The sequence below is a fragment of the Entelurus aequoreus genome, linkage group LG25 (genome assembly GCF_033978785.1).
Source record: "Entelurus aequoreus isolate RoL-2023_Sb linkage group LG25, RoL_Eaeq_v1.1, whole genome shotgun sequence".
NCBI lineage: Eukaryota > Metazoa > Chordata > Actinopteri > Syngnathiformes > Syngnathidae > Entelurus > Entelurus aequoreus.
Genome location: NC_084755.1, coordinates 32,448,730 through 32,470,142, shown reverse-complemented (window position 1 = coordinate 32,470,142; position 21,413 = coordinate 32,448,730). Strand labels below are relative to the sequence as shown.

The following is a 21,413-nucleotide window of genomic DNA, read 5'->3' as shown; positions in this document are numbered from 1 at the left end:
ACATTAGTAAAAAAAATTATATCTAGCAAAAGTGGTCACTTTCTGCAGTACAAACCAGACAAAAAGCAACTTTGTTATATCAACAGCAGCCGCTCGCTCTTTCTCACCTGCGCCAACACATGCACATATGGCACTTAGCCAGTGAAGCGTTTACAGCCACACAAAAAGTCGGACAACTCCAACACCACACATAAAGTGTAATTCCAGGTCGTTACACTATGATTTACCAATCAAATGTGTGCTTATTCTAGTGTCATTTATTAGGAATCTTAATTTATAAATAGTAATCATGAAATGCTGTTAGTATATTAAATAAATACTAATAAAAATATACTTTTTACAAACAGGAAGTTGCAAGAATGTACACATGATCCCCTGCTTACATCTCATTGTGCAACATGTGAATGTTTTAATGGGAACTAAATGCAATGTCAGAAAGGGGTACAAATTATTTCCAAAGCAGGACCTCCACCCAGACAAACAATACAAGTACACAGTTCATGAAAAACAATATTTTTTGTTATTGTCATTGTAAGTAGGCCTAAACAGTTATATTATAAAAAAAAAACTCATGGAAATGACTGCTGTCATTTGATTATAATAATAAGAGAATGTTGTCTGTCTATCTGTGTTGGCCCTGCGATGGGGTGGGGACTTGTCCAGGGTGTACCCCGCCCTCCGCCCGAATGCAGCTGAGATAGGCTCCAGCACCCCCCGCGACCCCGTAACGGACAAGCGGTAGAAAATGGATGGATGGATGGAGATTTAACTTGTTATTTAGTCAGGTTTGGGACAGGTGTGCTGCTGGTGTAGCCACAGTGTGCACGTCTGATGTTGCTCACATGGGCTCCACTGAATGCTCAGGGAGTTTTTGCGTTTGCTCACACACATGAAAAATTAGAGGGAACATTGGTCACAACCCCCACGTGTCATCTTTTGTTGCCAAGCCATTGTATTGTTTTTAGCGGTCAACATCCGGTAAGCTAGCAATTGACAGAAAATACAACATTTAATGCTTCATGGAAAGATACATTTGCCTTCATTGTTGACGAGGTTGGTTCATATGTGTGCTTAATATGTGTGTAGAAAATAGCAAACAACAAAAAAAACAAATGTTCCAAGACATTTCCAGAACAAACACACAGCATTTGCGAAAAAATACCCAACTGGAGATGACCGAAAAAGAGCAGTTTTGGAAAGCAGATCAGAGCAGAAAAATTTGTTGAGTCGTTTTCTGTCTAGTGTTTGATTTCATAAATGCTATTTCATATGTGTAGTGAAACTATAAGTGGCGTTATCGTCATTTTAGGGATCAAACGAGGTTTGCGGCTCTCGGTGGGTTTTATTTTGTGGGAAATAGGCTCAAATGGCTCTTTGAATGGCAAAAGTTGCCGCCCCTTGAGCTAAACGTTGTCTGTATGTGTATCTACTAACCTTTTCAAAGTCTGCAAGTGACCGATTCTTGCTAGCCAACGCCACACATTTCAGAGAATCTGTCTGTCGAAAAAGAATAAAGTTGCATACAGTGGATGAACTGAAATGAACAAAGTTAAGACCCTTTTAGTAACCCTGTATAAATCATTTCCCCCCCAATTTTTTTAATGATGGCACAGAAGTATTGAGGCATTATGAAACAAGGAGTGACACTGCCTCTTTCAATGTTTGTGTTACATTAACACAAAAACATGTGACCAATACTGCATATCAGGAAGCGTATCTTTCAGCTCACAGGTGACAGAAGAGTGACGTGCCACATTTGACCATCACCAATGGAACGAAGAAAAGGGGAATATTCCAAAGTGTAATTTTAATCTTACAGAACCTCCAAAGACATGCATCTGGGTTGATTGGCAACACAAAAAAATTGGCCCTAGTGTGTGAATGTGAGTGTGAATGTTGTCTGTCTATCTGTGTTGGCCCTGCGATGAGGTGGCGACTTGTAAAGGGTGTACCCCGCCTACCGCCCGTGTGCAGCTGAGATAGGCTCCAGCACCCCCCGCGACCCCAAAAGGGACAAGCGGTAGAAAATGGATGGATGGAACTAAATACGGTAAATGTTCTTTTTCTGGCTCATTGACCAGAGTTGCACGTTTCACATTCCTTTCTGCGCAGCGATTTGTTTGAAAAGAACATTTATAAAGTAACTTGGCTAACTATTACATTTATTTGCAGGTGGAATGTACTAACTTCTTTAATCTAGAAGATGACAACAACACAGTGTCAGTGCAGCATCAGCACAGGTAGTGAGTGTGCCTCACACTCACATTGGCGTCATTTATCTAACATGACTGAAATTCTTTAATACTTTAAAGGTTTTGATTTTTTTTTTTTTTCCTTTTACATTTGTAAGCCATTTTTTCCACAGTATTACATTTTACTATTTTAACAAAAAACTCATAAAGTATAAATTATGAAGTGCGTAGTAGAATGTTGCTATAACCAAAAAATATCAATAGCATTGGATAGTGATTTTGATGCATTTTGACTGTTTTATATTTATTTAATAAAAACTCACAATTAGGACAATTGGTACCAAAGCATGTCCCTTCAGAAAAATGTAAAGTATATTATTTTTTTCTCACTTTCAAAATATGTATATTTTACTTAGCTTCCGGCGTAATTGGAAAGATAAAGTTTTTATTAATTAAAAAAATTACTTTTTATTATTTTTGAGTATTTTTTCATAATAACAGTAAGCTTTTGGAGCTCTCCTGTCCCAAGCACAGGGTCAAAAAGACTGTCAAAAAGGGCATCCGATAATAAATATTTAAAATATAAATGAATAAGTTAAAAATAATAATTACATAAAATATGTAATACATAATATATAAATTTTGGTAGCAGCAAAGCTACAATAACTTTAACAACAACAAACATCAGGGAGGTGCCCAACCACAACAAACCACAAGTACCAAAATAAACATTGCAACATGTCTCTATGATAGAGTACTTGAAAATTGAGCATTATCTTTAGAGCAAGGGAACAATTAATACAGCTCTTGTACAGTATTGTATTACCGTAATAACAGGTTTTTCCTTTTTCGATGGCCGGGTCAAACTTATTCGGCTTCGTAGTCTGTCACGTGCAGTTCAACGTGCGGACGAAAAAAACAAATTTAACCAACTCAGAAGCGATGACGCGGTTTGGCCGGCAGGGATAGCACAGCCTGTCAGGTAAGTTGTGTCCGCATTTAAATTGTATTTAATAGTTGAAAAAGAGGGGAAATTACATTACTGGTGTCCCTAACACTGAAAAATGGCCTTGACGGAAGGAAAGATGTGCGAGGGAATTAAAGTTAAGTGTGGGTGCTCACTGGAAAAATCCATAAATGAGCCACAACTTGTACAAAGCACAAGGTTCAAAGCGTTGGAAAAAAGTAGGGGCTTATAGACGGGAAAATGTGGTCATTTGTGCAAGTGTATTTAATAATGTGGCTGATCTGAAATTATACCCCAACCTTGCTTAACCATAAACCGATAACAATTTAGCCAACATTAATTTAAATAAATATTAAATGTCTTCTCAGAAATGAAGAAAGGGTTACCTGTCTGCCAGCATACCGCAGAACAAGCTTGCCACTGATGAGAGCCTGGACATCCTCTGGTCTGAAACCAAAAACATTAGAATTGGAACGTGACCGTTTACAGTAGCAGTTGTTGTTTAACGACAGTGGCACCTCGATTTACAATCACCTCTATATGAAAACTTTTCGATTTACAAACTTTTCGATCAAGTCAAATATGGCTCTTTGTGCGAACCATGTCTCTGTGGACAAACGCTTCATTCAGGCGCCTGCAGGCAAGAAAACAGGGCGAAACATTGCTGTGTAGGAGAAATCACATCTCAACAATTCAGCATGTGTGCCTTTTGACCAGTTTAGTCCATTTTGTTAACTCAATAAGAATCCCAAAAACTCAACAGACCAGCGTGGAAAGCAGGAGGGAAGCGCTGTAGAGTTAAAAAAAAAAAAAAGACTATTTGGAAAAAGAGTACATTCATGGCACTCACAAGCATGACCGCGGCACAGAACAGAACGTAACCACATCAAGTCTTAATTGTGATGAAGGCGGACTTTTCTGGGAAAAGACACCAGAACAGAATTATATCACAGCAGAGGAGAAGACACAATCTCTTCTCTTGTTCCAGAACTGACCCTAGCACTTCCAAAGCACAAACACACTCCTACCCCTTCCCTTTCCCTCCCTCTGTCTGCTCCTTTCTTGTCAGTTCTCTGCCGTTGTTAATGTGTGTGCATTTTACTTTTTTGAATGTTTATTATTGTAGCAATATGGTTGTTGAAGTTAAGGATTTTTGTGATTTAGTTTTTGAGAGTGCGCCATAGTTTAGTTTAGTTTAGTCTTTATTTGAAGGGACAATGTACAGAAACATTAAGCTCAAAGACAGATATGTTCTGTACCAGATTATAGCTAAATAGCTAATTTCCATCTGCAGTCCCTGGCTACCTAAATTAAAGGGATACAAAAATCATGCAATAAAATTATGACAATAAAATCATACACAAGTATTAAGAAAAAAGTCATAAAATGCCCTTTCATGGACACATACTTAATATACAATACAACCACACCTCATTTACATCATCACACAAAGACAATACATGCTTTTGTTCACATCTGTCATTTGTAAAAACAACCATGATTTTAACAGACACACCTCACAATTTACAATAAAAAATGCTCTCATGGATAAATATAATACACATTAGGTTGATGTGTCAAACATAATGCCCATCTTAGTGACCGTGTGAGCAGCTTTGATTGCTCCAAAGCCACTTTTTAACTTCAATTGTGAATGAAGAGTAATCTGTTAGACTTTTCAAGTTTGTTGTGAGGTCGTTCCATTCCTTTATGGCTTTATATGAAAAGTAGTGACTTGTGTGTGTGTGTGCGCGTGTTGGCAGGGCAGAGCATACAGCAGCTTGTTGTTGTTTTTTGTTTTTGTTTTGTTTTTTCCATCCATCCATCCATCCATTTTTTCTTTTTTTAAATGAATTTATTAATCAATCCAACAAAACAACACGCAACAATACCACAACAATGCAATCCAATTCCAAAACCAAACCCGACCCAGCAACATTCAGAATAGCAATAAACAGAGCAATTGAGAGCAATTGAGGAGACACAAACATGACACGGAACAATCCAAAAGTAGTGAAACAAAAATGAATATTATCAACAACAGTATCAATATTAGTAACAATTTCAAAATAGCAGTGATTAAAAATCACTCATTTATATTATCATCAAAAACATTAATAAAAAAATTAAAAATGAACAATAGTGTCACAGTGGCTCACACTTGCATCGCATCTCATAAGCTTGACAACACACTGTGTCCAATAGTTTCCACAAAGATATAATAAGTCATATTTTGGTTAATTTAATAGTTAAAACAAATTTAAATAATGGATCCCATATTCCAATATATGACTCATTATTATCTAAACTAAATGCAGTTTTTTCTACTGATATCATCTCCATAGCTTGTGTGTACCAGTCAGAATGTGTTTGACTTTCAACATCTATCAATTTTTTTTTTTTTAATATTACCCTTTTTGTTATTATGCATATTGAAAGAAATGCATTTTTACTCTTTGATGTTGTTGTTTTGACCTTCTTTATTACTCAGAAAGTAGATTCATCACTACCTTGTTATGTTTGTTTGAAATAGAGTACTGTATAGCACGTCATATTGTGTTCATAGTGTAAAAACCTTCACTAAAAATGTGACTTTTGTCAAGGCTGTAACCCATTCTTCATATTTGTTTAAATTCAAAATTGTTTCATATGGTAACTTTGCTTCACTATACAAACTTCTCTATTACGGTAATGAACCATAGTTAAGAACCAATCAGGTTTGTAAATCAAGGTTCCACTGTACACTACTTTTAGCAGTTTCCCCACATACAGTACAGGCCAAAAATGTGGACACCTTCTCATTCAATGTGTTTTCTTTATTTTCATGACTATTTACATTGTAGATTGTCACTGAAGGCATCAAAACTATGAATGAACACATGTGGAGTTATGTACTTAACAAAAAACAGGTTAAAATAACTGAAAACATGTTTTATATTCTAGTTTCTTCAAAATAGCCACCCATTGCGCTGATTACTGCTTTGCACACACTTGGCATTCTCTCGATGAGCTTCAAGAGGTAGTCACCTGAAATGGTTTTCACTTCACAGGTGTGCTTGAAGCTCATCGAGAGAATGCCAAGAGTGTGCAAAGCAGTAATCAGAGCAAAGGGTGGCTATTTAGAATATAAAACATGTTTTCAGTTATTTCACCTTTTTTTGTGAAGTACATAACTCCACATGTGTTCATTCATAGTTGTGATGCCTTCAGTGACAATCTACAATGTAAATAGTCATGAAAATAAAGAAAATGCATTGAAATGAGAAGGTATGTCCAAACTTTTGGCCTGTACTGTACGTGAAGACAATATGCAAAGCATGTTGCTGAATTTAAATGTGTCCAACCTAGCACTGCACTACTTACGCGTTGAGCATGATTTTGCAGAGCAGCATGTACTTGAGTCCTGTAATGGCTCGGGGACTGTTGATGGAGTCAAAGCCCTCAAAGGTTTCATAAAAGTAGGAATAAGCCGTCTTCCAGTCTTTCTCCCCAGCAGCGTGAATGATCCCTTGAAATACACATATTAATATTAGGCAAACAGCAATGAAAGACAGTAGAAAGCATCTTGGCATTGTTAATTTCACAAATCACCGTCTCCAGTAGCTTTTTCTTGACTGGTAAATCTAACTTAAATACACAACTTAGGTGGATGCTGCTTAATAGTGATTCATTTTGGTTTCTTCTGCTTTTTACCTGACTGCATATCTAAAGCTGCTTGTAGTTTTGGCGGACAGTAGATGGCGTTGGCGGTTGTCCTGGCTGAGGTGAGCGCAGCTCGAGCCTTCGGCAGGTTACTGAGGGCGTGATATGTTTTACTCTCCAACAGCTGGACCTCCACCAGCAGGGCTTTGTCATCCATTTTCTTCAGCTCCTGCAGCAACTGGGAGCCTGGAGGTGGAAAATAAACATAATACATAACAAAATCACAAAAAGTGCCACAGTTCTGCATAGGAAAAAGCTTGCAAACATACTGTAGGGTAAAGACGGTAGATTTTAGGGAAACAATATACGACACTCACCGAGTTGTAGGGCTTCTTGGTATGACTTTGTGTCGAAATAGAGTGAAATAAGCCGACCCTATGGAGAAAAGAAAATAGCGGAATTGTGTATTTAAGACCAAAACATAAAGCAACACGTTTCAAAGTGCTGCACAGCACGACAGTAAACTAGAAATGCATTGTAACAGATAACCACATATGGCAAAAATAATATACACAATTATTTTGATTGTTATTGTAATCACGATTAATTACACGATTATTCATTAATTTGAAAATATGAGTATTTATTGTACCACCAAAACTCTACTTTAAAAAGCGTTAAAAAAACAGATCTAAATTAGTAAAGTACAATAATAATAACAATAGCAATAACAATACATTTAAATAACAATAGCAACACAAAAAAAACAATAAAATTCTTTTTTTTTTCCTTTTTACACTTATTTTACCACCATAGTGGTGCGCTTTTTGTGTTAAAATACAATTCAATTAAATGCAAACATCCTCACATTTATTGGTGCAATACATCTTAGGACAACTTTGACCAGTATTTTAGGTCAAAGCATTATAATTGTCTAAATATATCAATAAGTGTACATTATGCTTGTGTACGGTAGTTTTTTGAAACGTTTATTTTGTTAGTGCAGCGAATGTGGCGCACCACGCTATTATCGTGAAGAGGGAAGTGTGCTGTGCTGTTGTTCTCAGTTGGTCAAGTAAAAAGCCAAATGTTACAATAATTTTATCTAAGTTATCACAAAAACTTTGTGTTGAAATGAGTTCCCAGCGAGAAGACCAAAAGCTGTCTTTGAAACCTACCAAGAAGAAGGATTGTAAAACTCCACTGTGTAAGGGGGGAAGCAACATGAAGATGTTTCTGTTTTATTTCATGTATTGTAATCAACAGAAAGATATTGTTTTAACCCCAGGACTACAAAGCGGAGAGAAGGCAGGATCTGCCCAAGTTCCAGACGACCTCTTTTTGAACCTCCTTTTTCCGCTATTTTACGAACCTCTTTTTGAACTCTTTTACGACCTTTTCGTGAACTGTTTACGACCTTTTCTTTTGAACTGTTGTAATCAAAGGCGATGGCTGTTTACGACCTCGTCCCTTAGAAGCAGCTGTTGCCATGTGGTCAGAGAAAGTCCAAATAAAGTGGGAGGCGTACATCTTTCGCCAGAGCGTGCTGGAAGACTGTTCAAAGAGTACATATCAGGAGTCTCTCCTCAAATTGAGCCAAATTTAATTCTGTCTCTGTTTAGTTCTTTGCTTCTTGTCTTGTTTAATAGATGTCATCGGCGTTTAAACCTGACACCGAATCACTTGAGGATGTAAAAATCGATCAATCAATCAAAGTTACTTTTATAGCCCTTAATCACAAATGCCTCAAAGAATGCACAAACCACAATGACATCCTCGGCTCTGATCCCACATCAGGGCAAGACAAAAACTCAGCCCAATGGGACAATGAGAAACCTTGGAAGGGACCGCAGATGTGGGGAGGTAAATGGAAGTTCCACCGTTGGTGGAACTTCAGCGAGCCACCTCATTGAGAGATCAGACCAGCTCCTTATTTTAAGGCACTTATGGTCCAGTTTTGCACACATTTTCATTAACTTAATGAATGTGGGAATTAATTTGACTGTTTCTAATTCCAAATGAATTGTTTAAAAGTTTCATGTGATTAACGCTTATTCAGTGACACAAAAATAAATGTAAAACTGCATCAATGTACATAAATTAAAGATGCATCAGCAATTAATTTTCAATCGAATCGTAGCTCCTGAATCGTAATCGAATCGTGAGGTGGCCAAAGATTCCCACCTCTAGTTGCTATTGACATTTAACAATATTTCAGCTAGTTCCTTATTTTCTTTTATTACATACAATTGTTTGAGAAAATCAAAGTTAATGGTACACAATAACTAAACAAAAGTAAGAACTACTATCTACAACTAATTTATTTTAACCTAAAAGTATTTGTGTCCAGGGAATAATTCTCTTAAGTTTGTAAACATTAACAAAAATAACAACAAAATTAAAAAAAAAATTGAATAAATATCCATCTAATTACTCTTGCATCCGTTATATAGTGATGCTATTTGTGGTATTGATTGAGCCGCCCTCCTCTTACATGTCATGTAGTGACTGTGACAATGCTTACACACCAACAGTTATTGTACAATCCTCCGTTTAACTCATATTAATATACTTCTTAAACTTCACCAAGCACTTATTTCTTTGTGTTGTTTCAAGCTAGGTTAGCTTAGCTTTTGGCATGCCTGCTCCTGGCTTGCTCTCGCTGTTTAGCCTCGTCCTACAGTGATAATGGTACTTGATACTTCATTGGTGTAGCATAATATTGTTTTTAATATTGTTTTTAACATGGCTGTACAGCACTTTGGAAACATTCTTGTTGTGTAAATGTGCTATATAAATAAAGTGGATTGGATTGGATTGATAATGATACTTTTTTAGTTTAGTTAGTTAGTTTATTATTTCTTTGGTCAATGGTCAACAAAATAAACAAACAGTTTTACATAAACAAACAGTTGTTTAGGCTGAAGTTGAACACTTATTGCGCCTAACCCTATAAACAAAGTCAAATACAAGATGAGCTTCCAAAAATTATAAAATTTCCTTTTCACGACATATTATAAAAACACATTGTACACAACATAAATACTGTTCAATTATATACACAGTAAAGGCATGTGAAATATCCTTGTACACATGTACAAGGATAATTGCACCAATTATATACTATATACAAACAATTATACTTCCATTATTATTTATATCCCACATTTAGTTTTTAATTAACATTAATCATAGTATTAACTACTGTGTTGATTCAAGAGTGATATATTTTTCCAAGACATTGGTCTTAAAGTGTTTTTTAAATGTGTGAATGGAACTGGAACATTTTAAGGAATCATCCAAGCTGTTCCACAGTTGAACCCCCCTGACAGAAACACATCTACTTTTTAAGCTTGTTCTTATGTTTGCTTTCTGAAAGACAGCTGAACCTCTGAGGTCATAAGTACTCTCCCTAGGTTTGAACCTCTCCTGTAGGAACTAATGCAGTTTATTTTCCGTAATAAAAGGGGCCAACTATTAATTTAAGGGAACAGCTCCACACTGTGTATGGAGACACATAATTAGCTTAATTGCTGGCCGCTTAGTCAAAAAAATGGTGTCAGTTAAACGGGATCCGTGTTTGTGGTTGGCATTAAAAATACACAAATCAGCAGTGGCCAATCACAAACTTTTTCATGAAAATCGTCCGACATTGATCTCTAATCCCCAGAAAAAAAATATTATCACACATCCATTACCAAAGATTTGTTAATAGTAATAACTAATCATACAAACTTGTTTTAAATCAATGCAATTTTAGCCTTTTTCTTTTAAAATAGAGTCAATTATATGAGGACATCATCTGCCTCAGCCACGACCCCGCTGCCATGAATACATTACGGTTCTGTGGGAAACACTATTTGGTTTGCTTGTCATGTTATTTACTCAATATTTTTACCTCCCTCAAGGTTATTCCTCTCTCCTAGAGTGTCAATTACTATCACATGAATATGCATAAAAGCCAAATATGCAAATTAGACAATGAGGTCAGTTAGCGAGAGGGTCTTCCATCGCATTAAAAATATATTTCAACATCAATGATAAAGGTTTTAAAGGTTGTTTCAACTGATGGATCGACTAACCGCTCAATCCTACTTTCTCTCGCTTTATTTGAGTTTTTCTCACCTCCAGAGCTTGTCGGAGGAATGTCCTCTTCTCAGCCTTGGCCCATTCTATGCACTCCAAGCAGAGCTCTACTTCCTGACCTGTGGCAGCATCCATGTCCAGGAACAGGTCGAGCAAGGAGCGGACCAATCGGGCGGCTTTGGCCTTAGAGATGGAGTTGAGGAATGGTCGCACATACTTCAAGAGACCACCAAGCTCTGAAGGCAGAATGAAAATGATGAACTGTCAATAGTACGGGTAAAATAAGAGGTTTAAAGGTTGCATTTCTTAAAAAAGCTTCTGTTAAGTTGTTGTGTGGTTTAACTGTAGACAAGCAATCACATTACAGGCTGATTTGTGGACCATGTTTAACGGCTACTTCAACTAATTCAAATGAACGCTATCAATTTTGCCAAGAAGAGTGGTCAAATATTGTGACAGATTTATGCTCGAAGCTTGTTAATGGCTACAAAAAGCTTTTGGTTGAGGTGAAACTTGCTAAAGAAAGATGATTTAAAAAAAATCATCTTGTGGATTTCAAATCCTCCATTAAGAATATTTCCAATATTTAAAGGAATATTTGCAAAAACATAGTGACTCATTTAAAAACATTAGTGATGCTCGATACCACTGAGTTTCTTTCCGATCCGGAGTCAAATTCAGGCTTGTGTCGGCGATACCGATTCAATAACGATAGTTTGTGTAAATCTACTTAATGTGTCTGGTAAAATTGAAAAAGTAGTGTATTTCAAATATCGCTGCTCTTGGGGAATTATCTTCAAATTATATAAAATCACACATACCCGGTATACACATATATACACGCACACACATACATAAATATATACAGATACATATACTGTATACACACATTTTCATATCTATACACACACACATATATGTACACATATATATTCATACACACACACGTACATATATATATATATATATATATATATATATATATATATATATATATATATATATATATACATATATATATATATATATATATACATATATATATATATATATATATACATATATATATATATATATATACACATATATATATATATATATACATACATACATACATAATAATTATTATATACATATATATATATATATATATATACACACATACATACATATATATATACACACACACACATATATATTCTATATATACGTATACACACACATGTATATATATATATATACATATATGCATGCATGCGCGCGCACACACACACACACACACACACACACACACACACACACACACACACACACACACACACACACACACACACACACACACACACACACACACACACACACACACACACACACACACACACACACACACACACACACACACACACACACACATACGACGTGACGACAACGGGGGGACCGGTACTTTTTAGAGGCGGTATATTACCGAATATGATTCATTAGTATTGCGTACTATACTAATACCGGTATACCGTACAACCCTAATACACACACATACATATAAACACACACACACATTTGTATACACATACATATACTGTATGTATACACACATATATATACATAAATATATATATATATATATATATATATATATATATATATATATATATATATATATATATATATATATATATATATATATATATATATATATATATATATATATATATATATTCTCCCACCAATCACTTTACATTTAGACATTATTCAAATAACTTATCAAAAGTATCGATATTTTGATTTGAGAAACAACATTAAAGCCTGAAGATTTGGTATCGGCAATATAACAAGGTTAACAAGGGATAACAAGGCTATCTATTTCGAGAGCGGAACTTCCAACCTTCCAGTCAGAAGGTTTCCCATTGTATGAATTATGAACATGAGTAAATGATCACACAATGATCTAATCAAACAACACATTTCTTTTGTAACTCCAGTGGTGCTTACCTGTAGCTTGTCCTGTCTTGGCCAGCAGTCCACCCAGCTCCAGGATGCTTTGCTCTTTAACACGCAGGGCCTCCTCATCGCTAGCCTGGATGTCCCTTTTCACTGCAGCACACACAAACATGGTCATATTTCAATGAATTCAATGACATTGAAAAAGAAAGTTACATCAGAATTACTTGGGACTAAGGTAAGCTAAATGGTCCTAATGATAACCGCTGTAGAACTCCTGACGATTAGCATTACCATTTTAAAATAACATTTTCAAAAAAATCTTGATTGATAACCACCCTTTCATAAAGTCACAGACTATTATTTGTTTTGTACACAATTGTAGTAGTTTGGAAATGCTCAAAACTCTATGCATTTCAGTATTTTATGATTCTTGAACAATGAATTGAACTATGGATTGTCCTAACTGATATCTTCTGCAGTACTGTTAGTGAATCTTTAATCAATTCTTTCCATCATATCTCTGCAGCAGCAGCGTCGCCAGACAGATTTCACTGGGGCATTTCACGTGCCCCAGTAAAAATTTCACCAATTAAAAAAAAAATCACTTCAGAGTGCAAGCAACATACGCTGTAAAAAATTACGGCAGTAGATTTTTACAGCGAAAAAACTAGTAGCTCAGTTGCTACAATTTTACCGTAAAAAATTGGTGGTACAGTTTATTTTATTATTATTATTAGTCAGTGTAAAAATCACTGTACATTTTATTGTAAAATTATGGCAGCTAAATTGCCAGTTTTTTTACCGTTTAATCTATGGTAATTTTTTACAGTAAATTACTGTAAATTTACAAACTGCAACAGTTTATTTTTACTGTAAAATTCTGGCGGCTAAGTTCACAGTTTTTTTACAGTAAAATCTATGGTAGTTTTTTTTTTTACAGCAAATTACTGTAAATTTACAAACGTCAACAGTTTCTTTTTACTGTAAAATTCTGGCAACTAAGTTGCCAGTTTTTTTTACAGTAAAATCTATGGTAATTTTTACAGCAAATTACTGTAAATTTAAAAACGGCAACAGTTTTTTACTGTAAAATTCTGGCGGCTAAATTGCCAGGTTTTTTTAAAGTAAAATCTATGGTAATTTTTTTAAGTAAATTACTGTAAATTTACAAACTGCAACAGTTTATTTTTACTGTAAAATTCTGGCGGCTAAGTTGCCAGTTTTTTTACAGTAAAATCTATGGAAGTTTTTTTTTTTTTACAGCAAATTACTGTAAATTTACAAACGCCAACAGTTTCTTTTTACTGTAAAATTCTGGCGGCTAAGTTGCCAGTTTTTTTTTACAGTAAAATCTATGGAATATTTTTTTTACAGCAAATTACTGTAAATTTACAAACGCCAACAGTTTCTTTTTACTGTAAAATTCTGGCGGCTAAGTTGCCAGTTTTTTTTTACAGTAAAATCTATGGAACATTTTTTTTACAGCAAATTACTGTAAATTTAGAAACGGCAACAATTTCTTTTTACTGTAAAATTCTGGCGGCTAAGTTGCCTTTTTTTTTTTACCGTAAAATCTATGGTAATTTTTTTACAGCAAATAACTGTAAATTTAAAACGGCAACAGTTTCTTTTTACTGTAAAATTTTGCAAGCCAAGTTGCCTGTTTTTTTTCTTTTTTACCATAAAATCAATGGTAATTTTTTACAGCAAATTACTGTAAATTTAAAAACGGCAACAGTTTCTTTTCACTGTAAAATTCTGACGGCTAAGTTGCCAATTTTTTTTACAGCAAATTACTGTAAATTTACAAACGGCAACAGTTTCTTTTTACTGTAAAATTCTAGCGGCTAAGTTGCCATTTTTTTTAACAGTAAAATCTATGGTAATTTTTTTTTACAGCAAATTACTGTAAATTTAAAAACGGCAACGGTTTATTTTTACTGTAAAATTCTGGAGACTGAGCTGCCAGTTTTTTCCCCCCAGAAAATTCCTAAGTCTGACAAGATAAATACACCAAACATCAGATGTCCACTGATTTTCAGGAATATACAAAATAAGACTAATAGTAAAGGAACAAGTACAATCCTTAGCTTTCTGGAATAGTCGCCCCCAAAACATCCATCCATCCATCCATCCATCCATTTTCTACTGCTTGTCCCTTTCGTGGCCGCGTGGGGTGCTGGAGCCCATCTCAGCTGTTTTGTATTTATTTTTTTATCTCATTGAATAGCTTTTCTCTACACGGTAACTGGTGTATGGAAGCATTACAGGGCCATCGGCGGTCACTCGAACGAGTATGACGATCCTCCTGGTAGGGGTGTATCCCTTTATGGAGGATGCCTGTGCGTGACTTTGTTTTACGTGGGGACACTGGTGCACAGACAGTCACCACACGATCCTTGACAGAATCGGGTCAGAGTCCAGTGGAATGGAGTCCAAGACGACTGGGGACCCTTTTCTGCTGCAGCCTTCTTCCGCCATCGCAGCCGTTGTGGTAGTTCTTAAATCTACCGTCTTCCGCCTGCTCCGCCGTTGAGGTATTCACCGTATCCCTGGCTAGGGGACAGTCAGGTACTAGGCCTTTGCCAAGGGCCACCTGGGGTAACAGTAGTAAAGGGGTTAACCTCCTAGTGCCCCAAGACCCCATAGAGGAGCCTCCACTGCCGGATGCACTTTAATGTCATGCCCAGGACACAAGGGGTATGAAGTGACAGGGTATGGAGTGACTTTCATTCAATATGGAATATTTATTGCCACTTTATGTTGTATTGATATGTAGTTTCCAGCTAATTTATTATCTATTATAAAATCCTAAATAACTGTGGTTTCTTGTACTATACCGGGGGTCAGCAACCTGCGGCTCTTTAGCGCCGCCCTAGTGGCTCACTGGACCTCTTTAAGAGATGTGCGAAAATGGAAAAAGATGAAGAAAAAAATATATTTTTAGTTTTAATGTATTTTCTGTAGGGAATGACACAAACCTTCCTAGTTGTTAGAAATCCCACTTTTTATGTTATACATGTTTCCCTGATGAGAGTATTTGGCAAGCACCGTTTTGTCTTACTAATTTCAGCGATCCTTGAACTCATCGTAGTTTGTTTATTTCTCCAACGTTGCCACAGAAAGACGTGTTTTATGCCACTCCTTCTTTGTCTCATTTTGTCCACCAAACGTTTTATACTGTGCGTGAATGCACAAAAGGTGAGCTTTGTTGATTTTATTGATTTGCTGGAGTGCTTATCAGGCATATTTGGTCAGTCCACGACTGCAAGCTAATCAATGCTAACATGCTGTTTATGCTAGTTGTATGTACAGTACATATTGCATCATCATGTTTGTGTGCCATGTTGTTCCAGACCACAGCAAACTTTACCCAGTTTGCAAAGATTGTAATAAATCCATTAGAAGAAGACAGCTTGTCGTTTCCTTTAACTTGACACACACATCTATAGCTTTTGGCCATTCTGAGCCAGTCATTTCCAGAAGTTATCTCATCCTGTGAGAAGCCTCCATTTTAATAATGATTTCCAATGTTGCAAAAATCTGTAGAATAAAAATTAAAATACAACATTTCTGTCAATGAAGATTTGCGTCAGCCTTTGATAGTAGACTAATATAGCTGATATAGACACATACATGGTGTGTTGTCTTCATTATAACACTTATATAAGGCTTTTAATTTTTTTGCAGCTCCAGACAGATTTTTTATTTTTTGGTCCAATATGACTCTTTCAACATGTTGGGTTGCCGACCCCTGTACTATACCAACGTCTACTCCATCTATTTGTGTTTTAGTTCTTAGTTTGTTTTTTCGCATATTTGTGGACATAAACAAAGATACACTTATCACGACGGAATTGCTCCAGCACAACCCCGCCATCCCAAGAGGGACAAGCGGTAGAAAATGGATGGATGGATGTAGGGCTGGGCGATATATCGCGGGTTTGTCTCTGTGCGATATAGAAAATGACTATCGTGATATTCGAGTATACATTCTCACACAGTTGCTTTTAGCTGCAGGCATTACACTACAGGCTCTTCTCACTCTTTCTTGTTTCTCCTTCTCACAGAGACTTAAACGAGCGCACCTTCTTACATACGTCACATACGTATACGCCCTCGCGGAGCAGAGAGGTAGCAGCATGGCTAAAGTTAGCTGTGGTGCGAGTGGTAATACGAGAGAAAGAAGGTGCGAATCAGGTAACAAATGAAGGAAAAATTAATTCCTAAGAAAAACAGCACGGGGTCCATCGTCTGGCGGTGGTTTGGCTTCAAGCGGGAAGATGTCGAACAGACAACCGTCATTTGTCAAGTGTGGTGTGAAAGCGTTGCAACAAAAAGTAGCATTACTGCTAATATGTAGCATCATTTGAAAAGTCACCCGCTCGAGAACGAAGAGTGCTTGAAACTCCGCATGTCAACATCTCTGTTCGGTGCCACACCAACAAAATGCCGAGGCAACCATTTCCACATCAACACTGTATGAAAAAAATAGTCAACAACATAAGGAGATAACGTCCGCAGAAACCTACCACATAGCGAAGGACGAATACTATTTGATTTCCTATTATGCAGCTAATTTTCATTTGACAGTTATTAAAATATCTTGTGTGACATCATGCACAAAAGTGCACTTTATTTGTTTTTAACTATTGTAGCGGCTTTCTGTACAAAAAGTGCACTTTAATTTAGTGTTGTTTTGATATGTCATCTTAGTGACATCATGCACAAAAGTGCACTCATAGCTTGTTTTAAAATGTCTCTGACAATCTTGCACTTTCTGTTTTGGAAATGACATGAATGTTTGTGCCACTGCTTAATAACTGTTTAATAAATACACTTTTGGTCAATTAACTTAGTTGTGATTTCCCTCTCTGCATGAAAGTTTAAAATGAGCATATATTAATGCAGTATGAAGAAGAATGTTTTAATGTAGACACATAGAATCATCACACTGCTGTGATTATATGCATCAAATGTTCATTCAAGGCTAAGGGAAAATATCGAGATATATATCGTGTATCGTGATATGGCTTCAAAATATCGACATATTAAAAAAAGGCCATATCGCCCAGCCCTAGTTCCACATTGACAAAACATCGAACAACATTCAGGTATTTACATGTAACTTACACATTTTGTGTAATTATAACAATAATAGAACATTATAAAATACATTATTTACATAATCGACCCTGTTACACTTGTACTATACCAGGGGTCGGCAACCCAAAATGTTGAAAGAGCCATATTGGACCAAAAATACAAAAACAAATCTGTCTGGAGCCGCAAAAAATTAAAAGCCATATTACATGTGTCATGAGATATACATTTAATTAAGAGGACTTAAAGGAAACTAAATGAGCTCAAATATAGCTACAAATGAGGCATAATGATGCAATATGTACATATCGCTAGCCGAAATAGCATGTTAGCATCGATTAGCTTGCAGTCATGCAGTGACCAAATATGTCTGATTAGCACTTCACACAAGTCAATAACACCAACAAAACTCACCTTTGTGCACTCATGCACAACGTTAAAAGTTTGGTGGACAAAATGAGACGGAAAAAGAAGTGGCATAAAACACGTCCTAGAAAGTCGGAGAAAGTTATACATGTAAACAAACTATACGGTGAGTTCAAGGACCGCCAAAATTAGTAGGACAAAACGGCGCTCGCCAAATACTCGAATCGGTGAAGCATGTTTAATATAAACAGTGTGATTTATAACAATTAGGGAGGTTTGTGTCATGTTTGTCCTCATACTAAAACAAACAAATAGATTTTTTTCCCCCTCATCTTTTTCCATTCTTCATACATTTTTGAAAAATCTCCAGAGAGCCACTAGGGCGGCGCTAAAGAGCCGCATGCGGCTCTAGAGCCGCGGGTTGCCGACCCCCGTACTATACCAACGTCTACTCCATCTATTTGTGTTTTAGTGCTTAGTTAGGTTTTTCACATAATTGTGGACATAAACAAAGATACACTTATCACGACGGAATTGCTCCAGCACAACCCCGCCACCCCAACAGGGACAAGCGGTAGAAAAATGGATGGATGGAATTGATCCGATACTGACACAACCGTTGGTATCGAACCACTGACGTTTGTATCGACCCGCACACACTTTCTGTGAACACTTGACACATATACGAAAAAGTCATTAATATCAACACTGACTGAGATAAATGGGCCAATTAACCTACCTTATCCTGTAATATAATATTTATTTCAAGTATCATATTTGCCGGTATGATGCTAGCCGGCTAGCAGCTGTTGCTGACTCACTGTGTACAAAGCATGGACACCAGCCATGCTAACTCAACTAAACTAACTGACCAATAACTAAATATCACATTTATTAGCGCTCATGGCGGGACATATTTACCAATTGAATGTAGGATATCGATGGAGGCGTTTCGGTCCGAGCCAAGTAGGGACTGTGCTCTCTGGAACTCGGCTACTGCCGCGGCTGCCATCTTTCTTGTACCTGCCCGGACAACCTCCACTCATTGACGGAACAACATCCAACACACCATACCTGCTCCTGACTCATTTTCTTCTTCTTTTTCACTTTTACAGCCCCACAGGCGGCATGACAGGCGCACTAGCGCCACCTACCGGACTGGAGTATGGTAGTACTGATGAAAGTCCGGCGTTAAGTGTCATTTGTAGCTGTCTGTTGAAAAGCTCTATGGAGATGATGATGTCATTTTCCAGCATGATCTGGCACCTGCCCACAGTGCCAAAACCACCAGTAACTGGTGTACTGACCATGGCAATAATGTCCTTAATTGGCCTGCCAACTCCCCTGACCTGAACCCCATAGAGAATTTGTGGGGTATTGTGAAGAAGAAGCTGAAATACACCAGACCCAATAATGCAAATGAGCTAAAGGCCGCTATTAAAGCATCCTGGGCATCCATAACACCTCAGCATTGCCACAGGCTGATTGCCTCCATGCCACGCCGCATTGATGCAGTAATCCGTGCAAAAGGATTCCCAACCAAGTACTGAGTGCATTAATTGACATTCTCAAATGTTTGATTTTGTTTTGCTGTTATAAATCTTTTTTTTTTTACTTGGTCTGAAGAAATATTCACATTTTTTGAGACGCGATTTCTGAGTTTTCTTAAGCTGTATGCCATAATCAGCAATATTAAAATAATAAAAGGCTTGCAATATTTCAGTTGATGTGTAATGAATCTAGAATGTATGACATTTTTGTTTTTTTAATTGCATTACAAAAAATAAGACTATCACAATATTCTAATTTTCTGAGCAGTCCTGTATATATATGTGTATGTATAAATATATGTGTATGTATGTATGTATATATATATACACTACCGTTCAAAAGTTTGGGGTCACCCCAACAATTTTGTGGAATAGCCTTCATTTCTAAGAACAAGAATAGACTGTCGAGTTTCAGATGAAAGTTCTCTTTTTCTGGCCATTTTGAGCGTTTAATTGACCCCACAAATGTGATGCTCCAGAAACTCTATCTGCTCAAAGGAAGGTCAGTTTTGTAGCTTCTGTAACGAGCTAAACTGTTTTCAGATGTGTGAACATGATTGCACAAGGGTTTTCTAATCATCAATTAGCCTTCTGAGCCAATGAGCAAACACATTGTACCATTAGAACACTGGAGTGATAGTTGCTGGAAATGGGCCTCTATACACCTATGTAGACATTGCACCAAAAAACAGACATTTGCAGCTAGAATAGTCATTTACCACATTAGCAATGTATAGAGTGTATTTCTTTAAAGTTAAGACTAGTTTAAAGTTATCTTCATTGAAAAGTACAGTGCTTTTCCTTCAAAAATAAGGACATTTCAATGTGACCCCAAACTTTTGAACGGTAGTGTATATATATATATATATATATATATATATATATATATATATATATATATATATATATACACATACATACATACATACATACACACACACACACACACACACACACACACACACACATATGTATATATATATATATATATATATATATATATATTTATACTATATTTATATAGTGTGTGTGTATATATATATATATATATATATATATATATATATATATATATATATATATATATATATATATATATATATATATATGCACATCACTGCTTGAGTTGCATGTTATGAGCCTATGTCATATTTTAGTTTCACCTTGGAAATTTAAATGCTGGTAATAAACAAACTTAGTCCGATATTCAAATCTTTGAGTTTTACCTGTATATGACTTTTATCAGTGGTTCTCAAACTGTTTTCACCGAGTTCCATCTCAGAAAACCCTTGGCTTTCCAAGTACCACCACAATGGCCAACATTAAAATACAGTAGCATAGTAGGCCTAAGTATTCATTAAAAACAAGGCAGAGGTTTTATTGAACAAATATGTTTAATATTTTTGTTACTGTAACATCACAAACAGTTTGAACAGTTACTGTGTTTGAATATTTCATTAGGGGATTATTTGGCGTACTACAGTTTGAGACTCACTGACTTTTTCCTCAATCCAACATGCTTTCAAATGATGTATAGAAACCTTGCTGTGCATTTGCTACACCCTC

The 21,413-nt window shown here is 36.2% G+C and overlaps 1 protein-coding gene across 2 annotated transcripts in view; it reads right to left on the bottom strand.

Moving 5' to 3' along the window:
- LOC133642699 (26S proteasome non-ATPase regulatory subunit 11A-like) overlaps positions 1 to 19,423 on the bottom strand; it is a 28,799-nt gene extending 9,376 nt beyond the window's left edge. Inside the window, exons 1-8 of one of the 2 annotated variants that reach the window (XM_062037054.1) lie at positions 19,219 to 19,423; positions 12,877 to 12,978; positions 10,927 to 11,123; positions 7,179 to 7,236; positions 6,853 to 7,047; positions 6,523 to 6,667; positions 3,546 to 3,606; positions 1,435 to 1,497 (exon numbers count right to left, since the gene is read on the bottom strand). In XM_062037054.1, coding sequence (XP_061893038.1) covers positions 1,435 to 1,497; positions 3,546 to 3,606; positions 6,523 to 6,667; positions 6,853 to 7,047; positions 7,179 to 7,236; positions 10,927 to 11,123; positions 12,877 to 12,978; positions 19,219 to 19,309 — 912 coding nt within the window. In that variant the 5' untranslated portion in view covers positions 19,310 to 19,423. The remainder of the gene's footprint in view (positions 1 to 1,434; positions 1,498 to 3,545; positions 3,607 to 6,522; positions 6,668 to 6,852; positions 7,048 to 7,178; positions 7,237 to 10,926; positions 11,124 to 12,876; positions 12,979 to 19,218) is intronic. The other variant, XM_062037053.1, reaches the window with a different exon arrangement.
- Positions 19,424 to 21,413: the final 1,990 nt, after the last annotated feature.